At 47.4% G+C, this 21,646-nt stretch overlaps 1 protein-coding gene across 1 annotated transcript in view; it reads left to right on the forward strand.

The window, feature by feature from the left end:
- LOC119970928 (mucin-2-like) overlaps nucleotides 1–21,646 on the forward strand; it is a 254,661-nt gene that overhangs the window by 129,057 nt on the left and 103,958 nt on the right. Inside the window, exon 30 of the mRNA XM_038806037.1 lies at nucleotides 332–17,968. Within this exon, the coding sequence (XP_038661965.1) occupies nucleotides 332–17,968 (17,637 nt within the window). The remainder of the gene's footprint in view (nucleotides 1–331; nucleotides 17,969–21,646) is intronic.

Genomic DNA, 21,646 nt, shown 5'->3' on the forward strand with positions numbered 1-21,646 from the left:
CGTAATGTGGCGACCAGGGGATTTTCACCGTAAATTAATGCAGCGTTAATGTAAGCCTACAGTGACACTAATAAAGATTATTATTATTCACATGAAATTTTATTAAAATCTCGCCTGCACAGAATCCACCATTAATAACAGTGCTAGGCCCAAGAGAAGTGGCCTATTTATAAATTATATAAAGTGATCCTTTATAAATTATATAGTACCAGTTTAAAGGTAGTGAGTATGTAAGTTGTGAATATGTACTATTCTGTTTCTTGAACTATGCAGAAATTAAATGAATCCCAATGTAAACCATTGACACAGTAAACCTTATAATTCCCCACAGCTACCTGTGTGATAGTGGAAGAATGTGAATGGACCAAGTGGATAAGTGTAAGCAAACCGAACTCTGGTTATTCGGGAGGCGATTTTGAAACTTATGACACAATTAAGCAGCATGGACATGCAATCTGTGATGTTCCAAGCAACATTGAATGTAGAGCCATACATGCACCAGATGTAGAACTTGAAGATCTTGAACAAACCGTGCAGTGCAATGTCTCGTTTGGGCTCAAGTGCAAAAACGAGGACCAGCATCACAGCATAAAATGCTACGACTATGAAATACAAGTGCAGTGTTGTGATTTCATATGTCTACCTCCTGCAACAACACAACCAACAAGGAACACCACACATACTAACCCAACATCGTCAACACCAAATCCAACTACCACACCCACAACAGCAGGATTACCCCCAATTACTACCACAACGTTGGAAACAACCTTAACGCAATCTCCAACTCCTCCAACATCGATGCAAACACCAACTTCACCCACATCACGAACCAGCAGTGAAATGCAACCATCCACCAGCACAAACAAACTGCCCAATGGCTCTACAACACTTACCACAGTAACAACAACATCGCCAGTGCCCCCAAAATCAACCCCAACGCCACATTCCCCCACATCGCCAACCACCATTACAAAGCAACAATCCACCAGTATTCCCGAATTACCCACCGGCTCTATAACAACTACCACCTGTACAACTGAAACTATGGAAACTACTGAATCACATTCAACTATATCTACAACCACAGGCACCCCTGGAAGCAAGAGTACAACACAACCCACCACCATGCCAACATCTACATCCCCCTCTAAATCAACCACAACTCAACCATCAACAGTATCCCCAAGCACAAGCACACTCCCCATTTCAACTACCACAACATCCATAACCAGCACCACGTCATCAAGTCACACAACAACCACAACTCCACCGACAACTACTACGACAACATCAACCCCAACAACAGAAACACCAACACCAAGAATTACCACATCATACTCTAGCAAATCCACTACAACAGGAATGCCCCCAATTTCGACCACAACCCCTGAAACAACATCAACACCCTCTCCTGGTCCTCCATCATCAACCCAAACAATTACCACAACATCATACTCCAGCACATCTACAACAACAGGAAAGCCTCCAATTTCGACCAAAACTCCTGAAACAACATCAACACCATCTCCTACTCCGCCAACATCAACATCATCACCAGCAATCTCCACAACATTTCGATCCACAAGCACAGGAATCATTGAAACCACGACCACAATCCCATCACACACAACAACATCTCCGTCTCCCCCAAGATCAACTACAACTCAACCTTCAACAGTTTCCACTACCTCAGTCAGGCCGCCCATTTCAACTACCACAACATCAATAAGCAGCACCACGCCGGCAATACATAAAAATACCACAACTCCACCCACAACCACAGCAACACCTTTAACCAGGACAACGTCAACCCCAACACCAACAATCCACACGTCCACACTTTCAACCACTTCCACAACAACGACAACATCGCCAGTGCCCCCAAAATCAACCCCAACGCCACATTCCCCCACATCGCCAACCACCATTACAAAGCAACAATCCACCAGTATTCCCGAATTACCCACCGGCTCTATAACAACTACCACCTGTACAACTGAAACCATGGAAACTACCGAATCACATTCAACCATATCTACAACCACAAGCACCCCTGGAAGCAAGAGTACAACACAACCCACCACCTTGCCAACATCTACATCCCCCTCTAAATCAACCACAACTCAACCATCATCAGTATCCCCAAGCACAAGCACACTGCCCATTTCAACTACCACAACATCCATAACCAGCACCACGTCATCAAGTCACACAACAACCACAAATCCGCCAACAACTACTACGACAACATCAACCCCAACAACAGAAACACCAACACCAAGAATTACCACATCATACTCTAGCAAATCCACTACAACAGGAATGCCCCCAATTTCAACCACAACCCCAGAAACAACATCAACACCCTCTCCTGGTCCTCCATCATCAACCCAAACAATTACCACAACATCATACTCCAGCACATCTACAACAACAGGAAAGCCTCCAATTTCGACCAAAACTCCTGAAACAACATCAACACCATCTCCTTCTCCGCCAACATCAACATCATCACCAGCAATCTCCACAACATTTCGATCCACAAGCACAGGAATCATTGAAACCACGACCACAATCCCATCACACACAACAACATCTCCGTCTCCCCCAAGATCAACTACAACTCAACCTTCAACAGTTTCCACTACCTCAGTCAGGCCGCCCATTTCAACTACCACAACATCAATAAGCAGCACCACGCCGGCAATACATAAAACTACCACAACTCCACCCACAACCACAGCAACACCTTTAACCCGGACAACGTCAACCCCAACACCAACAATCCACACGTCCACACTTTCAACCACTTCCACAACAACGACAACATCGCCAGTGCCCCCAAAATCAACCCCAACGCCACATTCCCCCACATCGCCAACCACCATTACAAAGCAACAATCCACCAGTATTCCCGAATTACCCACCGGCTCTATAACAACTACCACCTGTACAACTGAAACTATGGAAACTACCGAATCACATTCAACCATATCTACAACCACAAGCACCCCTGGAAGCAAGAGTACAACACAACCCACCACCTTGCCAACATCTACATCCCCCTCTAAATCAACCACAACTCAACCATCATCAGTATCCCCAAGCACAAGCACACTGCCCATTTCAACTACCACAACATCCATAACCAGCACCACGTCATCAAGTCACACAACAACCACAAATCCACCAACAACTACTACGACAACATCAACCCCAACAACAGAAACACCAACACCAAGAATTACCACATCATACTCTAGCAAAACCACTACAACAGGAATGCCCCCAATTTCAACCACAACCCCAGAAACAACATCAACATCCTCTCCTGCTCCTCCATCATTAACCCCAACAATTATCACAACATCATACTCTAGCACATCTACAACAACAGGAAAGCCTCCAATTTCGACCAAAACTCCTGAAACAACATCAACACCATCTCCTTCTCCGCCAACATCAACATCATCACCAGCAATCTCCACAACATTTCGATCCACAAGCACAGGAATCATTGAAACCACGACCACAACCCCATCACACACAACAACATCTCCGTCTCCCCCAAGATCAACTACAACTCAACCTACAACAGTTTCCACTACATCAGTCAGGCCGCCCATTTCAACTACCACAACATCAATAAGCAGCACCACGCCGGCAATTCATACCACTACAACAACTCCACCTACAACCTCAGCAACACCTTTAACCCGGACAACGTCAACCCCAACACCAACAATCCACACGTCCACACTTTCTACCACTTCCACAACAACGACAACATCGCCAGTTCCCCCAAAATCAACCCCAACGCCACATTCCCCCACATCGCCAACCACCATTACAAAGGAACAATCCACCAGTATTCCCGAATTACCCACCGGCTCTATAACAACTACCACCTGTACAACTGAAACTATGGAAACTACCGAATCACATTCAACCATATCTACAACCACAAGCACCCCAGAAAGCAAGAGTACAACACAACCCACCACCTTGTCAACATCTACATCTCCCTCTAAATCAACCACAACTCAACCATCATCAGTATCCCCAAGCACAAGCACACTGCCCATTTCAACTACCACAACATCCATAACCAGCACCACGCCATCAAGTCACACAACAACCACAACTCCACCGACAACTACTACGACACCATCAACCCCAACAACAGAAACACCAACACCAAGAATTACCACATCATACTCTAGCAAATCCACTACAACAGGAATGCCTCCAACTTTGACCACAACCCCAGAAACAACATCAACACCCTCTCCAGCTCCTCCATCATCAACCCCAACAATTACCACAACATCATACTCCAGCACATCTACAACAACAGGATTCCCTCCTATTTCAACCAAAACTCCAGAAAGAACATCAACCCCCTCTCCAGCTCCGCCAACATCAACCACAACATCCTTCTCGAGCACATCGATAACAACAGGAAAGCCTCCAATTTCGACCAAAACACCTGAAACAACATCAACACCATCTCCTTCTCCACCAACATCAACATCATCACCAGCAATGTCCACAACATTTCGATCCACAAGCACAGGAAACATTGAAACCACGACCACAACCCCATCACACACAACATCTGCGTATCCCCCAAGATCAACTACAACTCCACCTTCAACAGTTTCCACCACCTCAGTCAGGCCGCCCATTTCAACTACCACAACATCAAAAAGCAGCACCACGTCGGCAATTTACACAACTACCACAACTCCACCAACAACCTCAACAACACCTTTAACCCGGACAACGTCAACCCCAACACCAACAATCCACACGTCCACATTTTCTACCAGTTCCACTGCAACGACAACATCGCCAGTTCCCCCAAAATCAACCCCAACGCCACATTCCCCCACATCGCCAACCACCATTACAAAGCAACAATCCACCAGTATTTCCGAATTCCCCACCGGCTCTATAACAACTACCACCTGTACAACAGAAACTATGGAAACTACCGAATCACATTCAACCATATCTACAACCACAAGCACCCCTGGAAGCAAGAGTACAACACAACCCACCACGTTGCCAACATCTACATCCCCCTCTAAATCAACCACAACTCAACCATCAACAGTATCCCCAAGCACAAGCACACTGCCCATTTCAACTACCACAACATCCATAACCAGCACCACGTCATCAAGTCACACAACAACCACAAATCCACCAACAACTACTACGACAACATCAACCCCAAAAACAGAAACACCAACACCAAGAATTACCACATCATATTCCAGCAAATCCACTACAACAGGAATGCCCCCAATTTCGACCACAACCCCTGAAACAACATCAACACCCTCTCCTGGTCCTCCATCATCAACCCAAACAATTACCACAACATCATACTCCAGCACATCTACAACAACAGGATTCCCTCCTATTTCGACCAAAACTCCTGAAACAACATCAACACCATCTCCTTCTCCGCCAACATCAACATCATCACCAGCAATCTCCACAACATTTCGATCCACAAGCACAGGAATCATTGAAACCACGACCACAATCCCATCACACACAACAACATCTCCGTCTCCCCCAAGATCAACTACAACTCAACCTTCAACAGTTTCCACTACCTCAGTCAGGCCGCCCATTTCAACTACCACAACATCAATAAGCAGCACAACGCCGGCAATACATAAAACTACCACAACTCCACCCACAACCACAGCAACACCTTTAACCCGGACAACGTCAACCCCAACACCAACAATCCACACGTCCACACTTTCAACCACTTCCACAACAACGACAACATCGCCAGTGCCCCCAAAATCAACCCCAACGCCACATTCCCCCACATCGCCAACCACCATTACAAAGCAACAATCCACCAGTATTCCCGAATTACCCACCGGCCCTATAACAACTACCACCTGTACAACTGAAACTATGGAAACTACCGAATCACATTCAACCATATCTACAACCACAAGCACCCCTGGAAGCAAGAGTACAACACAACCCACCACCTTGCCAACATCTACATCCCCCTCTAAATCAACCACAACTCAACCATCATCAGTATCCCCAAGCACAAGCACACTGCCCATTTCAACTACCACAACATCCATAACCAGCACCACGTCATCAAGTCACACAACAACCACAAATCCACCAACAACTACTACGACAACATCAACCCCAACAACAGAAACACCAACACCAAGAATTACCACATCATACTCTAGCAAATCCACTACAACAGGAATGCCCCCAATTTCAACCACAACCCCAGAAACAACATCAACATCCTCTCCTGCTCCTCCATCATTAACCCCAACAATTACCACAACATCATACTCTAGCACATCTACAACAACAGGAAAGCCTCCAATTTCGACCAAAACTCCTGAAACAACATCAACACCATCTCCTTCTCCGCCAACATCAACATCATCACCAGCAATCTCCACAACATTTCGATCCACAAGCACAGGAATCATTGAAACCACGACCACAACCCCATCACACACAACAACATCTCCGTCTCCCCCAAGATCAACTACAACTCAACCTACAACAGTTTCCACTACATCTGTCAGGCCGCCCATTTCAACTACCACAACATCAATAAGCAGCACCACGCCGGCAATTCATACCACTACAACAACTCCACCTACAACCTCAGCAACACCTTTAACCCGGACAACGTCAACCCCAACACCAACAATCCACACGTCCACACTTTCTACCACTTCCACAACAACGACAACATCGCCAGTTCCCCCAAAATCAACCCCAACGCCACATTCCCCCACATCGCCAACCACCATTACAAAGGAACAATCCACCAGTATTCCCGAATTACCCACCGGCTCTATAACAACTACCACCTGTACAACTGAAACTATGGAAACTACCGAATCACATTCAACCATATCTACAACCACAAGCACCCCAGAAAGCAAGAGTACAACACAACCCACCACCTTGTCAACATCTACATCTCCCTCTAAATCAACCAAAACTCAACCATCATCAGTATCCCCAAGCACAAGCACACTGCCCATTTCAACTACCACAACATCCATAACCAGCACCACGCCATCAAGTCACACAACAACCACAACTCCACCGACAACTACTACGACACCATCAACCCCAACAACAGAAACACCAACACCAAAAATTACCACATCATACTCTAGCAAATCCACTACAACAGGAATGCCTCCAATTTTGACCACAACCCCAGAAACAACATCAACACCCTCTCCTGCTCCTCCATCATCAACCCCAACAATTACCACAACATCATACTCCAGCACATCTACAACAACAGGATTCCCTCCTATTTCAACCAAAACTCCAGAAACAACATCAACCCCCTCTCCAGCTCCGCCAACATCAACCACAACATCTTTCTCGAGCACATCGATAACAACAGGAAAGCCTCCAATTTCGACCAAAACACCTGAAACAACATCAACACCATCTCCTTCTCCACCAACATCAACATCATCACCAGCAATGTCCACAACATTTCGATCCACAAGCACAGGAAACATTGAAACCACGACCACAACCCCATCACACACAACAACATCTGCGTATCCCCCAAGATCAACTACAACTCCACCTTCAACAGTTTCCACCACCTCAGTCAGGCCGCCCATTTCAACTACCACAACATCAAAAAGCAGCACCACGTCGGCAATTTACACAACTACCACAACTCCACCAACAACCTCAACAACACCTTTAACCCGGACAACGTCAACCCCAACACCAACAATCCACACGTCCACATTTTCTACCAGTTCCACTGCAACGACAACATCGCCAGTTCCCCCAAAATCAACCCCAACGCCACATTCCCCCACATCGCCAACCACCATTACAAAGCAACAATCCACCAGTATTTCCGAATTCCCCACCGGCTCTATAACAACTACCACCTGTACAACAGAAACTATGGAAACTACCGAATCACATTCAACCATATCTACAACCACAAGCACCCCTGGAAGCAAGAGTACAACACAACCCACCACCTTGCCAACATCTACATCCCCCTCTAAATCAACCACAACTCAACCATCAACAGTATCCCCAAGCACAAGCACACTGCCCATTTCAACTACCACAACATCCATAACCAGCACCACATCATCAAGTCACACAACAACCACAAATCCACCAACAACTACTACGACAACATCAACCCCAAAAACAGAAACACCAACACCAAGAATTACCACATCATATTCCAGCAAATCCACTACAACAGGAATGCCACCAATTTCGACCACAACCCCTGAAACAACATCAACACCCTCTCCTGGTCCTCCATCATCAACCCAAACAATTACCACAACATCATACTCCAGCACATCTACAACAACAGGAAAGCCTCCAATTTCGACCAAAACTCCTGAAACAGCATCAACACCATCTCCTTCTCCGCCAACATCAACATCATCACCAGCAATCTCCACAACATTTCGATCCACAAGCACAGGAATCATTGAAACCACGACCACAACCCCATCACACACAACAACATCTCCGTCTCCCCCAAGATCAACTACAACTCAACCTTCAACAGTTTCCACTACCTCAGTCAGGCCGCCCATTTCAACTACCACAACATCAATAAGCAGCACCACGCCGGCAATACATAAAACTACCACAACTCCACCCACAACCACAGCAACACCTTTAACCCGGACAACGTCAACCCCAACACCAACAATCCACACGTCTACACTTTCAACCACTTCCACAACAACGACAACATCGCCAGTGCCCCCAAAATCAACCCCAACGCCACATTCCCCCACATCGCCAACCACCATTACAAAGCAACAATCCACCAGTATTCCCGAATTACCCACCGGCTCTATAACAACTACCACCTGTACAACTGAAACTATGGAAACTACCGAATCACATTCAACCATATCTACAACCACAAGCACCCCTGGAAGCAAGAGTACAACACAACCCACCACCTTGCCAACATCTACATCCCCCTCTAAATCAACCACAACTCAACCATCATCAGTATCCCCAAGCACAAGCACACTGCCCATTTCAACTACCACAACATCCATAACCAGCATCACATCATCAAGTCACACAACAACCACAAATCCACCAACAACTACTACGACAACATCAACCCCAACAACAGAAACACCAACACCAAGAATTACCACATCATACTCTAGCAAATCCACTACAACAGGAATGCCCCCAATTTCAACCACAACCCCAGAAACAACATCAACATCCTCTCCTGCTCCTCCATCATTAACCCCAACAATTACCACAACATCATACTCTAGCACATCTACAACAACAGGAAAGCCTCCAATTTCGACCAAAACTCCTGAAACAACATCAACACCATCTCCTTCTCCGCCAACATCAACATCATCACCAGCAATCTCCAAAACATTTCGATCCACAAGCACAGGAATCATTGAAACCACGACCACAACCCCATCACACACAACAACATCTCCGTCTCCCCCAAGATCAACTACAACTCAACCTACAACAGTTTCCACTACATCAGTCAGGCCGCCCATTTCAACTACCACAACATCAATAAGCAGCACCACGCCGGCAATTCATACCACTACAACAACTCCACCTACAACCTCAGCAACACCTTTAACCCGGACAACGTCAACCCCAACACCAACAATCCACACGTCCACACTTTCTACCACTTCCACAACAACGACAACATCGCCAGTTCCCCCAAAATCAACCCCAACGCCACATTCCCCCACATCGCCAACCACCATTACAAAGCAACAATCCACCAGTATTCCCGAATTACCCACCGGCTCTATAACAACTACCACCTGTACAACTGAAACTATGGAAACTACCGAATCACATTCAACCATATCTACAACCACAAGCACACCTGGAAGCAAGATTACAACGCAACCGACAAACCAGACAACATCTACATCCCCCTCTGAATCAACCACATCTCAACCATCAACAGTATCCCCAAGCACAAGCACACTTACCATTTCAACTACCACAACATCCATAACCAGCACCACGTCGTCAAGTCACACAACAACCACAACTCCACCGACAACCACTACAACAACATCAACACCAACAACAGAAACACCAACATCAGGAATTACCACATCGTACTCTAGCAAATCCACTACAACTGGAATGCCTCCAATTTCGACCACAACCCCAGAAACAACATCAACACCCTCTCCTGCTCCTCCGTCATCAACCCCAACAGTTACCACAACATCATACTCTAGCACATCTACAACAACAGGATTCCCTCCTCTTTCATCCAAAACTCCTGAAACAACATCAACACCCTCTCCAGCTCCGCCAACATCAAGCACAACCTCATACTCTAGCACATCTACAACAACAGGAAAGCCTCTAATTACGACCAAAACTCCTGAAACAACATCAACACCATCTCCTTCTCCGCCAACATCAACATCATCGCCAGCAATCTCCACAACATTTCGATCCACAAGCACAGGATTCAGTGAATCCACGAGCACAACCCCATCACACACAACAACATCTCCGTCTCCCCCAACATCAACTACAACTCAACCTTCAACAGTTTCCACTACCTCAGTCAGGCCGCCCATTTCAACTACCACAACATCAAAAAGCAGCACCACGTCGGCAATTTTCACAACTACCACAACTCCACCAACAACCTCAACAACACCTTTAACCCGGACAACGTCAACCCCAACACCAACAATCCTCACGTCCACACTTTCTACCACTTCCACAACAACGACAACATCGCCAGTGCCCCCAAAATCAACCCCAACGCCACATTCCCCCACATCGACAACCACCATTACAAAGCAACAATCCACCAGTATTCCCGAATTACCCACCGGCCCTATAACAACTACCACCTGTACAACTGAAACTATGGAAACTACTGAATCACATTCAACCATATCTACAACCACAAGCACCCCTGGAAGCAAGCGTACAACACAACCCACCACCTTACCAACATCTACATCCCCCTCTAAATCAACCACAACTCAACCATCAACAGTATCCCCAAGCACAAGCACACTGCCCATTTCAACTACCACAACATCCATAACCAGCACCACGCCATCAAGTCACACAACAACCACAAATCCACCAACAACTACCACGACAACATCAACCCCAACAACAGAAACACCAACACCAAGAATTACCACATCATACTCTAGCAAATCCACTACAACAGGAATGCCCCCAATTTCGACCACAACCCCAGAAACAACATCAACACCCTCTCCTGCTTCTCCGTCATCAACCCCAACAATTACCACAACATCATACTCTAGCACATCTACAACAACAGGATTCCCTCCTCTTTCGTCCAAAACTCCTGAAACAACATCAACACCCTCTCCAGCTCCGCCAACATCAACCACAACCTCATACTCTAGCACATCTACAACAACAGGAAAGCCTCCAATTACGACCAAAACTCCTGAAACAACATCAACACCAACTCCTTCTCCGCCAACATCAACATCATCGCCAGCAATCTCCACAACATTTCGATCCACAAGCACAGGATTCAGTAAAACCACGACCACAACCCCATCACACACAACAACATCGCCGTCTCCCCCAAGATCAACTACAACTCCACCTTCAACATTTTCCACTACCTCAGTCAGGCCGCCCATTTCAACTACCACAACATCAATAAGCAGCACCACGCCGGCAATTCATACAACTACCACAACTCCACCCACAACCTCAGCAACACCTTTAACCCGGACAACGTCAACCCCAACACCAACAATCCACACGTCCACACATTCTACCACTTCCACAACAACGACAACATCGCCAGTTCCCCCAAAATCAACCCCAACGCCACATTCCCTGACATCGCCAACCACCATTACAAAGCAACAATCCACCAGTATTCCCGAATTAACCACCGGCTCTATAACAACTACCACCTGTACAACTGAAACTATGGAAACTACAGAATCACATTCAACCATATCTACAACCACAAGCACACCTGGAAGCAAGAGTACAATGCAACCGACAACCCAGACAACATCTACATCCCCCTCTGAATCAACCACATCTCAACCATCAACAGTATCCCCTAGCACAAGCACACTTACCATTTCAACTACCACAACATCCATAACCAGCACCACGTCGTCAAGTCACACAACAACCACAACTCCACCGACAACCACTACAACAACATCAACACCAACAACAGAAACACCAACATCAGGAATTACCACATCGTACTCTAGCAAATCCACTACAACTGGAATGCCTCCAATTTCGACCACAACCCCAGAAACAACATCAACACCCTCTCCTGCTCCTCCGTCATCAACCCCAACAGTTACCACAACATCATACTCTAGCACATCTCCAACAACAGGATTCCCTCCTCTTTCGACCAAAACTCCTGAAACAACATCAACACCATCTCCTTCTCCGCCAACATCAACATCATCACCAGAAATCTCCACAACATTTCGATCCACAAGCACAGGATTCAGTGAAACCACAACCACAACCCCATCACACACAACAACATCTCCGTCTCCCCCAAGGTCAACTACAACTCAACCTTCAACATTTTCCACTACCTCAGTCAGTCCGCCCATTTCAATTACTACAACATCAAAAAGCAGCACCATGTCGGCAATTTACACAACTACCACAACTCCACCAACAACCTCAACAACACCTTTAACCCAGACAACGTCAACCCCAACACCAACAATCCACACGTCCACACTTTCTACCACTTCCACAACAACGACAACATCGCCAGTGCCCCCAAAATCAACCCCAACGCCACATTCCCCCACATCGCCAACCACCATTACAAAGCAACAATCCACCAGTATTCCCGAATTACCCACCGGCTCTATAACAACTACCACCTGTACAACTGAAACTATGGAAACTACAGAATCACATTCAACCATATCTACAACCACAAGCACACCTGGAAGCAAGAGTACAACACAACCAACAACCCAGACAACATCTACATCCCCCTCTGAATCAACCACATCTCAACCATCAACAGTATCCCCAAGCACAAGCACACTGCCCATTTCAACTACCATAACATCCATAACCAGCACCACGTCGTCAAGTCACACAACAACCACAACTCCACCGACGACCACTATGACAACATCAACCCCAACAACAGAAACACCAACACCAAGAATTACCACATCATACTCTAGCAAATCCACTACAACAGGAATGCCCCCAATTTCGACCACAACCCCAGAAACAACATCAACACCCTCTCCCGCTCCTCCATCATCAACCCCAACAATTACCACAACATCATACTCCAGCACATCTACAACAACAGGATTCCCTCCTATTTCGACCAAAACTCCTGAAACAACATCAACACCATCTCCTTCTCCGCCAACATCAACATCATCGCCAGAAATCTCCACAACATTTCGATCCACAAGCACAGGAATCATTGAAACCACGAGCACAACCCCATCACACACAACAACATCTCCGTCTCCCCCAACATCAACTACAACTCAACCTTCAACAGTTTCCACTACCTCAGTCAGGCCGCCCATTTCAATTACTACAACATCAAAAAGCAGCACCATGTCGGCAATTTACACAACTACCACAACTCCACCAACAACCTCAACAACACCTTTAACCCAGACAACGTCAACCCCAACACCAACAACCCACACGTCCACACTTTCAACCACTTCCACAACAACGACAACATCGCCAGTTCCCCCAAAATCAACCCCAACGCCACATTCCCCCACATCGCCAACCACCATTACAAAGCAACAATCCACCAGTATTCCTGAATTACCCACCGGCTCTATAACAACTACCACCTGTACAACTGAAACTATGGAAACTACCGAATCACATTCAACCATATCTACAACCACAAGCACACCTGGAAGCAAGAGTACAACGCAACCAACAACCCAGACAACATCTACATCCCCCTCTGAATCAACCACATCTCAACCATCAACAGTATCCCCAAGCACAAGCACACTGCCCATTTCAACTACCATAACATCCATAACCAGCACCACGTCGTCAAGTCACACAACAACCACAACTCCACCGACGACCACTACGACAACATCAACCCCAACAACAGAAACACCAACACCAAGAATTACCACATCATACTCTAGCAAATCCACTACAACAGGAAGGCCTCCAATTTCGACCACAACCCCAGAAACAACATCAACACCCTCTCCCGCTCCTCCATCATCAACCCCAACAATTACCACAACATCATACTCCAGCACATCTACAACAACAGGATTCCCTCCTATTTCGACCAAAACTCCTGAAACAACATCAACACCCTCTCCAGCTCCGCCAACATCAACCACAACATCATACTCTAGCACATCTACAACAGCAGGAAAGCCTCCAATTTCAACCAAAACTCCTGAAACAACATCAACACCATCTCCTTCTCCGCCAACATCAACATCATCACCAGAAATCTCCACAACATTTCGATCCACAAGCACAGGATTCAGTGAATCCACGAGCACAACCCCATCACACACAACAACATCTCCGTCTCCCCCAACATCAACTACAACTCAACCTTCAACAGTTTCCACTACCTCAGTCAGGCCTCCCATTTCAACTACCACAACATCAATAAGCAGCACCACGTCGGCAATTTACACAACTACCACAACTCCACCCACAACCTCAACAACACCTTTAACCCAGACAACGTCAACCCCAACACCAACAACCCACACGTCCACACTTTCTACCACTTCCACAACGACAACATCGCCAGTGCCCCCAAAATCAACCCCAACGCCACATTCCCCCACATCGCCAACCACCATTACAAAGCAACAATCCACCAGTATTCCCGAATTACCCACCGGCTCTATAACAACTACCACCTGTACAACTGAAACTATGGAAACTACCGAATCACATTCAACCATATCTACAACCACAAGCACACCTGGAAGCAAGAGTACAATGCAACCGACAACCCAGACAACATCTACATCCCCCTCTGAATCAACCACATCTCAACCATCAACAGTATCCCCAAGCACAAGCACACTTACCATTTCAACTACCACAACATCCATAACCAGCACCACGTCGTCAAGTCACACAACAACCACAACTCCACCGACAACCACTACAACAACATCAACCCCAACAACAGAAACACCAACATCAGGAATTAGCACATCGTACTCTAGCAAATCCACTACAACTGGAATGCCTCCAATTTCGACCACAACCCCAGAAACAACATCAACACCCTCTCCTGCTCCTCCGTCATCAACCCCAACAGTTACCACAACATCATACTCTAGCACATCTACAACAACAGGATTCCCTCCTCTTTCAACCAAAACTCCTGAAACAACATCAACACCATCTCCTTCTCCGCCAACATCAACATCATCGCCAGCAATCTCCACAACATTTCGATCCACAAGCACAGGATTCAGTGAAACCACAACCACAACCCCATCACACACAACAACATCTCCGTCTCCCCCAAGGTCAACTACAACTCAACCTTCAACATTTTCCACTACCTCAGTCAGGCCGCCCATTTCAATTACTACAACATCAAAAAGCAGCACCATGTCGGCAATTTACACAACTACCACAACTCCACCAACAACCTCAACAACACCTTTAACCCGGACAACGTCAACCCCAACACCAACAACCCACACGTCCACACTTTCTACCACTTCCACAACAACGACAACATCGCCAGTTCCCCCAAAATCAACCCCAACGCCACATTCCCCCACATCGCCAACCACCATTACAAAGCAGCAATCCACCAGTATTCCCGAATTACCCACCGGCTCTATAACAACTACCACCTGTACAACTGAAACTATGGAAACAACCGAATCACATTCAACCATATCTAAAACCACAAGCACACCTGGAAGCAAGAGTACAACGCAACCAACAACCCAGACAACATCTACATCCCCCCCTGAATCAACCACATCTCAACCATCAACAGTATCCCCAAGCACAAGCACACTGCCCATTTCAACTACCATAACATCCATAACCAGCACCACGTCGTCAAGTCACACAACAACCACAACTCCACCGACGACCACTACGACAACATCAACCCCAACAACAGAAACACCAACACCAAGAATTACCACATCATACTCTAGCAAATCCACTACAACAGGAAGGCCTCCAATTTTGACCACAACCCCAGAAACAACATCAACACCCTCTCCCGCTCCTCCATCATCAAACCCAACAATTACCACAACATCATACTCCAGCACATCTACAACAACAGGATTCCCTCCTATTTCGACCAAAACTCCTGAAACAACATCAACACCCTCTCCAGCTCCGCCAACATCAACCACAACATCATACTCTAGCACATCTACAACAGCAGGAAAGCCTCCAATTTCAACCAAAACTCCTGAAACAACATCAACACCATCTCCTTCTCCGCCAACATCAACATCATCACCAGAAATCTCCACAACATTTCGATCCACAAGCACAGGATTCAGTGAATCCACGAGCACAACCCCATCACGCACAACAACATCTCCGTCTCCCCCAACATCAACTACAACTCAACCTTCAACAGTTTCCACTACCTCAGTCAGGCCGCCCATTTCAACCACCACAACATCAATAAGCAGCACCACGTCGGCAATTTACACAACTACCACAACCCCACCCACAACCTCAACAACACCTTTAACCCAGACAACGTCAACCCCAACACCAACAATCCACACGTCCACACTTTCTACCACTTCCACAACAACGACAACATCGCCAGTGCCCCCAAAATCAACCCCAACGCCACATTCCCCCACATCGCCAACCACCATTACAAAGCAACAATCCACCAGTATTCCCGAATTACCCACCGGCTCTATAACAACTACCACCTGTACAACTGAAACTATGGAAACTACCGAATCACATTCAACCATATCTACAGCCACAAGCACCCCTGGAAGCAAGAGTACAACACAACCGACAACCCAGACAACATCTACATCCCCCCCTGAATCAACCACAACTCAACCATCAACAGTATCCCCAAGCACAAGCACACTGCCCATTTCAACTGCCACAACATCCATAACCAGCACCATGTCGTCAAGTTACACAATCACAACTCCACCGACAACCACTACGACAACATCAACCCCAACAACAGAAACACCAACACCAAGAATTACCACATTATACTCTAGCAAATCCACTACAACAGGAATGCCTCCAATTTCGACCACAACCCCAGAAACCATATCAACACCCTCTCCAGCTCCGCCATCATCAAACCCAACAATTACCACAACATCATACTCTAGCACATCTACAACAACAGGATTCCCTCCTATTTCGACCAAAACTCCTGAAACAATATCAACACCATCTCCTTCTCCGCCAACATCCACGCTAACTCCTGCAATCAGCACAACAATATTTCCATCCTCAAGCACAGGAATCGCTGTAACTACAGCCACAACCCCTTTACACACTTCCCAAAACCCAACCACTGCTGTCTCATCACCTACTTCCTCAATTCCAATAACCCCTCCCAGTACAGCTACAAGCACAACAACTACGACTATTGCTACTTCTGGGAGACCCACCAGCAATCACTCTACCACTTCTGTGACCAAATGGCCTACAACTACTGCAGTCACTGTACCAGTGACCCGAACTTCATTCACAAGTACTGTGTCTACAACTACCATCAAGATGCCTTCAACGTTTTCTCAACCAACGCCTGCTGCTTCCACAGTTCATTCTACTGTTTCTCCCACCATAAGCTATTCATCTTCCACCACAGAATGTTCCTGCATCATGAATGGAATAGTATTTCTCCAAGGTAATCTTTTCATATTTTGTTCACTATTTTTTTTTCTATGTGGTTCCTCTCTGTCTAACTGACTGTATTCTTAATATGTTCTGAAATATTTTTATCTGCATTTCAGGGGACTTGCTCACTTTGACAATTCTATAGTTTTTTTTCTTGAAATTTCTCTTTGTTGTTCGATCTCAGGCAAGCAGCTATGCATAAGCAGTAGTTTATAGCACAATGAGGTTCATTGCTAGTTACAGTCAATCACCACCACTCCCCGGAGATCCCCTTCCCCCACCTGCACCCAGGTCGGTGTTTTATACTAGAGGGACTACACCTGTTAAGGGGAACCCCTGCCCCATTACCGGGGAAGTTCATCTTCCCCGGAGGGCACAGGATTCCGTCACTTCCACCCCTCCCTCTGCCCAAGTCCGGAGTCGTGACCATGTCAGTCGAAACCTATCCTCGACATATGGTTCGTTTGGATCGAGGTTAATGCTCGGCCATCGTCTTTGTCAGCCTGGTGGGGGCGTACCAGACTGGAGAAAGGCGCGATGGCCGCCAAGGTGGATGGGACATTGCCAGCGCGGCGACCGGTGCATCGGGCAGGAACGGCATGTCCACCTTGGTCTCTGTCTCAGAGCTGAATGGTTCTTCATCCAATATCTCAGCGTCCTCAGTTGAGGGCTTTCATCTGCAGCTGGGGCAGGTGAAGGCTATAAGGGTTGTAGGTGCTAGCGGTGAGCCTGGCGGAGCTGAAGCTGCAGGGGAGGTACGGGATGTTCGCCAGGAATGTCCGGCACACAGCTTCGAAGTTCATCCATGTGGCTATTGGATTCCTGCCCTTGTGCCCTGACCTTGTAGGATATTGGCTCAGTGGCTACCAAGATAAATACTAGGACCCAAATGAAAATGAAATGAAAATCGCTTATTGTCACGAGTAGGCTTCAATGAAGTTACTGTGAAAAGCCCCTAGTCGCCACATTCCGGCGCCTGTCCGGGGAGGCTGGTACGGGAACCGAACCGTGCTGCTGGCCTGCTTGGTCTGCTTTAAAAGCCAGCGATTTAGCCTGGTGAGCTAAACCAACCCCTCCTGGTGAGCTAAACCAAATGGCCCCATTGCTGAAGTTTTGGATGTGCACGGCGTTACTGGGAGCGGATGTGTGGGCCAGCGGACGTGGGCCAGCGGACGTGGACCAGCGTCAATCTCGGATTGGTCCTGGTTCCAGTGGACGCTCCCGCCTAGATCAGGGATGACCAACCTCAGGGTGGGTGCGGAGACCATCAAGAGCTCCGCCGGTGCGACACCAGTTATGGAATGAGGTGTCATGCGAGTTTTTAAAAAGGAAATGTGCCAGGCAAATGTACCAGGATCCAGCCGTCAGCTTCTTCAGCCACAGCCTAAATGTTTGGACCGCTCTTTCAGCCAGTCCGTTTGTGGCCGGGTGGTAGGGAGCAGTCCTCACATGTCAAATCCCATTGGCGGAAGCAAACGCTGCGAACTTCGCACTCGTAAACACCGTGCCGTTATCGGACACCAGCACCTCGGGGATTCTGTGCATACTGGAAATCTGGCAGAGCTTTTCTACAGTGGCCCGGGCAGTTGTTGCCTGCATCCACACCACTTCCAACCATTTAGAGTGACCGTCTACCAGGAGGAGGAACATCGCTCCCTGAAAAAGGCCCACAAAGTCCACATGAATCCGGGCCCAAGGCCTTCCAGGCCATTCCCAAGGGTGGAGCAGGGCTGCTGGGGGTATTTGTTGGTGCATCTGACATTGGGGGCATCGCTGGGCTACTCTTTCAATATCTATATCAATGCCGGGCTACCAGACATAGCTGCGGGCGAACATCTTCATTTTACTTTAAGAGTCGTACAACACCAGGTTAAAGTCCAACAGGTTTGTTTCAAATCACTAACTTTTGGAGCACTGCTCCTTCTTCAGGTGAACCCATTCACCTGAGGAAGGAGCAGTGCTCTGAAAGCTAGTGATTCAAAACAAACCTGTTGGACTTTAACCTGGTGTTGTAAGACTTCTTACTGTGCTCACCCCAGTCCAACGCCGGCATCTCCACATCATCTTCATTTTAGTCACTCCGAAATGTCCATTATGGAGGTCTAGTAAGAATGCCGCACATCCATACTCAGGGATCACCATCCAGGTGTTCCGTAAGAACACATCGTCTTCGATGCTGTTATTGCATTCTCCCCGTGTCAGCTTTTAGGTCCTCAGGCATGTGTGCAAGATGGGAGAGTTGCAGATCGTTCTGGGTCCAGCCACGGATGCGGGCTGCCGTGACCAGTCGTGAGTCCATGAAATGGAGGGCAGCTATTATATCATCGGCAGTGGCGAGAGTAGGCGGCTTCGTGGGCAGCGGTAGGCAGCTCAAAGCATCTGCAAGGGGTATATAGGCCATAGAGCGGTGTTCCAATACATAGTCATACGTCGCCAACAATAGCGCCCAGCGCTGGACATGGATGGGGGCTATGGGAGGAGTCACACGGTCCTTGAAGAGCCCCAGAAGGGGCTTGTCATCCGTCAGGATGGTGAAGTGGTGCACGTAGAAGTACTGGTGGAATTGTTTTATGCCGAATACCATGGCTAGTCTATCTTTCTCCATTTGTGCGTAATGTTTCTCTCCGTTGGCTAATGTCCTAGACTCAAACGCAAGAGGACGCTGGAAACCATCTTCCATACATGGGCTAGCATGGCCCCCGATGCCATCCAGGGATGCGTCGCAAGTCAGTAAGAGTGGCCAAGAGGGGTCAAAATGAATAAGCAGTCTTGAAGAGAAAAGCTGCTGCTTTACTTTGACAAATGCTGCCTGCCAGGTTTCACTGCTGGTATGACCGGCAGTGCCCAGTTGTAAATTGCACTGGTCTTATTATCCCCAGGTTTTCCTTGCGGTCTAACTCGCATCTGCCTTGGAATGCAAAGTGTATGGAATGGGGTGTGGGCAGAAATAGTATGGCTGGGCCATGGGGCTCATGCTTATTCAGGCTACGGCCCACATGATGGTCCCCAAACCTTCCTGGAAAACGATCAGAAATCTGGCCTATATGCCTTCAGGGCCATGTGGGTGCATTTGGCAAACATTCTACCGGTCTAAGCGGAGGTGCCGGGGCCATTTGTGCCCCAACAGGCTAGGGCCACTCTCATGCACATCGAACAGTAGTACATTTTCTGACTGGCGGCCATATTCAACAGGGATGGCAATCCTGCCCGCAAATGCGAAAGGCTCCCCCATGTAGGTCACTAGCCTTGCCTTACGTTGGTATTGTGGAAAGTCAGCGGACGAATCCCGGAGCGTACACAGTTGAAAGTGCATCGATTACTGACAGACACGGCAGCCCCTGTATCAAGTTCCATGCGGTTTGTGTGCCCATTTTCCTGGAGAAAGATTTGGATGGATGCAATTCTTGGTGCAGCTACCCAATGTAGTTGTTGTTACTGGCCGTCGTCGTCCTCCACGTAATGGGTCCAGCCACAGGCGGGTAGTCACGCCTGGCTGTGCGGTTAGTGGGTGGCTCCTCGCCGAACCTTCTGTGCCCCAGATCCCTGTGTCCCGCTGCTACTGCTGCAGTGTTTATACGCCTGGTCTTCCTGGTCAAGGGAAACGTTTCGGCAGTGTTCCCAAGGCTTATTCCGGCATCTTGCCCTTTGCATGTAGGTCCCAACATTAGGGAACAGGTCCTTCAATCCT

The sequence above is a fragment of the Scyliorhinus canicula genome, chromosome 9 (genome assembly GCF_902713615.1).
Source record: "Scyliorhinus canicula chromosome 9, sScyCan1.1, whole genome shotgun sequence".
In the NCBI taxonomy this organism is placed as follows: domain Eukaryota; kingdom Metazoa; phylum Chordata; class Chondrichthyes; order Carcharhiniformes; family Scyliorhinidae; genus Scyliorhinus; species Scyliorhinus canicula.